Source organism: Protobothrops mucrosquamatus, unplaced genomic scaffold (genome assembly GCF_001527695.2).
Source record: "Protobothrops mucrosquamatus isolate PMUCROS unplaced genomic scaffold, P.Mucros_1.0 scaffold2354, whole genome shotgun sequence".
Taxonomy (NCBI): Eukaryota; Metazoa; Chordata; class Lepidosauria; order Squamata; family Viperidae; genus Protobothrops; species Protobothrops mucrosquamatus.
Window position 1 is genome coordinate 54,995 of NW_015388432.1, and position 2,845 is coordinate 57,839.

Sequence of the window (2,845 nt, forward strand, 5' to 3'; positions counted from 1 at the left end):
CACACACACACAACCTCTTCATCCCCTGCCTTCATGAAAGGACTGGGTGGCAGAGCCCCCCTCCCTCCCATTGGATGGCGGACCCCTGGAGGAAGACTTCCAAGCCAGCCGCCAATCCACTGAAGCCACCCAGCCCGGCTATATACTGTTCCTGGATGCCACTCTCCCCCCCCACTCCCCAGTGCAGGCTTTGCTTACTAAGCAAGACCCCCTCAAGGGTCCCCCAGCCCGCTTCCGGGTTATTCTTTCAACCACCCGAGAGAGAGACCATCAGGCCCCGGGAGATGGCCTGTCCCAAGTAATTCCTCACCCACAAGAGGCGGTTTTGGGGGGTCTGAAAGAGGATGAGAGCGGCAAAGGAGGGGAGGGGGAGCCTGCTTCCGGCACCCATATCTCATCAGGGGGAGGGGCCGCCTGGGAGCACCCCAGATGTTGGGGGGCTCTCCGCACAGGAGACCAGCAGAGCAAAGGGGTGGACAAGCTGGCCTGCTCTCGGTCCCCCCCACCTGGGTGGAATTCAGGAGGAAGCAGAGGGCCGGCCGGCCCACCCTCCCCCCTTCGAAGGCAGCCCTGCCCCCCACCCTACTTGTAGGTCCAGCAGGCGGTGGCCCAGCCCTGCCCCTTGCAGAGCTCCTTGTGCTTCAGGAAGCAGCTCTGGACGCGGAACTTGCGCCCGCAGTCCTCGCAGGCGTGCAGGCTGCCCTCGTGGGTCTTCATGTGCTCCGTCAGGTGGTGCTTCAGCTTGAACTTCTTGTTGCAGACGGAGCAGCCGAAGGGCCGCAGGCTGAAGGTCAGCATGATGTGCCGGTCCCGCTTGGGCTTGACGGCGAAGCGCTTCCCGCACAGGCAGCCGAACTTCTTCCCGTCGGGCGCGGACATCAGCTTGACGGGCGCGTGCACCACCTGGCCGTGCACGGCCTGGGCAAGGATTTCGTTGCCGTGCAGGTCCACGGGCTTCCACGAGCTCTCGGGGAAAGCCGCCACGGAGTCTGCGGGGAGGGGCTGGGGCTTCCCGGCCAAGGAGCCCGGGGCCGTGGACGAGGAGGCCCCGCCGGGCAGGAGGTAGCCGAGCTCCCCAGCGGCCTGGATCTCCGCCTGGCAGAGGCCCGGCACCTCCGAGGCGCCCAGGGATTTCAGGAAGGCGGCCTCCGAGCGGTAGGAAGCCGGGCTGCCCCCCAGCGCAGAGGGAGGGGCCTCCTCCTCCGGGTCAAAGCGCTCCTGCTTGATGTAGAAGACTTTGGGGGGCTCTCGGGGCAAAGCGAAGGCCGGGCCCGGCTCCCTGGACCCCTGGCCAGGACGGTCTCTGCCCCTGCGGCCTTCCTCCTCCTCCTCCTCCTCCTCCTCCTCGTCCAAGACCACTTTCATGGAGCCACTGCAGATCTGGGCCTGCCGGTGCTCTTCCTCCTCTTCTTCCTCTTCCTCCTCCTCCTCCTCTTCCTCGTCTTCCTGGGCGACCCGGATCTTCACCACCTCCTCGCCCAGGTCCTCGAGCTGCGGGCGGCAGGGCCGGCGGGGTCCCCGGGCGCCCCTCGCGGCCCCTCCGTCCTCCCGGAGGCCCGGGTGGCGGCCGGCGCCGCCGCTGCTGCTGCTGGGGCTCTCGGCCGTGCGGGCGGCCCAGGGGCGGCGGGAGAGCGGCCCGCCGGCCCCCTCCAGCTCCCGGAGGACGCCCGAGCACTGGTCCACCACCTGCCACATCTGCAGCCCGCTGGCCGCCAGCAGGTGGCCGGGCAGGGCGTCGAGCAGCAGCCGGAGGCGGCCCGAGTAGATGAGCTGCAGGAGGTTCTCGAAGGCGTCGGGCGCGATGACCGCCGGCAGGACGAGGCGGCCCGTGTCGCGCAGCAGCAGCTTGTCGTGGAAGTAGGGCGAGGCGGCGGCCAGGACGCTCTTGTGCGCCTGGAAGACGCGGCCCTGCACGTGCACGGCCAGGTCGCAGAACTTGCCCTCCAGCCGGTGCCGGTTCAGCGACTCCAGCAGCCCCGCCGCGTAGTGCGGGAACTCGATCTGCACGCTGCGCGCCCCGTCGGGCTGCTCCATGGCCGGGCAGCGCAGGCAGCGCCCCCGGGGGAGGGAGGGAGGGAGGGAGGGGGCGCTCTGCACACGCTCAGGGGGCTGCCGGCGGCGGGCGCCCTCCCTCCGCAGCGCGCACCGAGATCAGGCGAGCCCCGCACTCCCCACGGGAGCGGAGCCGTCCTCCGCAAATGCGCAGGAAAGGAGACGGACACGCTCGAGATTTCCCCCCCCCTCCAACTCCTGGGCAGGAACCGCAGCCACCGCCGTTGGACGACTCGTCCCGCCCCCCTCGAGCGCCTCGCCCAATTAGGAGCCGGAAAGAGGCCGCTGCCCGACCTCCCGCTCCTTTCCAGACCAATCAAGAGAGCGCCCGGGGAGAGGGAGGGGAAGCATCGAACGGTTTTGTCCGCCCCTTGGCGTCACCAGGGTCAGAGGCCGGGAGGCGGTGCTGACGGCCTGACCCGGATGTCGATCTGCTGGCCGATTGGCTGTGCGCCCAGAAACTATGTTTATATATATGTATTTTTTGCAGGTCCCCCCCGCCCAGTCCCACGATAAAGAGGGGGCGGGCCTTCCCCCGATTGGCTGAGCGCGGGGCGGGCGTGGCCGCGCGGAGGGCTGTCAGCCACGCGGTCCTCTCGCGTCTCGCGGCTTCTGTCCGGCCGACCCGCGTCTGTCCCCGGCTGCGTCCACACGACTCCTCCGCCGCCGCCCCCCCCCCGTCCCACCTCCCGGGCCCGGAGCGAGAGACGTGGCGTAAAAGACCAACTGCTTTTATTAAACATTTTCTTCTGTTGTCACCACACACTCCAGGAAGGAAAAGGAGAAAAAAAAA

General features: G+C 68.4%; 1 protein-coding gene across 1 annotated transcript; it reads right to left on the minus strand.

Moving 5' to 3' along the window:
* Window positions 1–582: 582 nt before the first annotated feature.
* Window positions 583–2,034, minus strand: ZBTB9 (zinc finger and BTB domain containing 9). Its single transcript, XM_029285854.1, has one exon. The coding sequence runs from the start codon at window positions 2,032–2,034 to the stop codon at window positions 583–585; it is 1,452 nt and encodes a 483-aa protein (XP_029141687.1).
* Window positions 2,035–2,845: the final 811 nt, after the last annotated feature.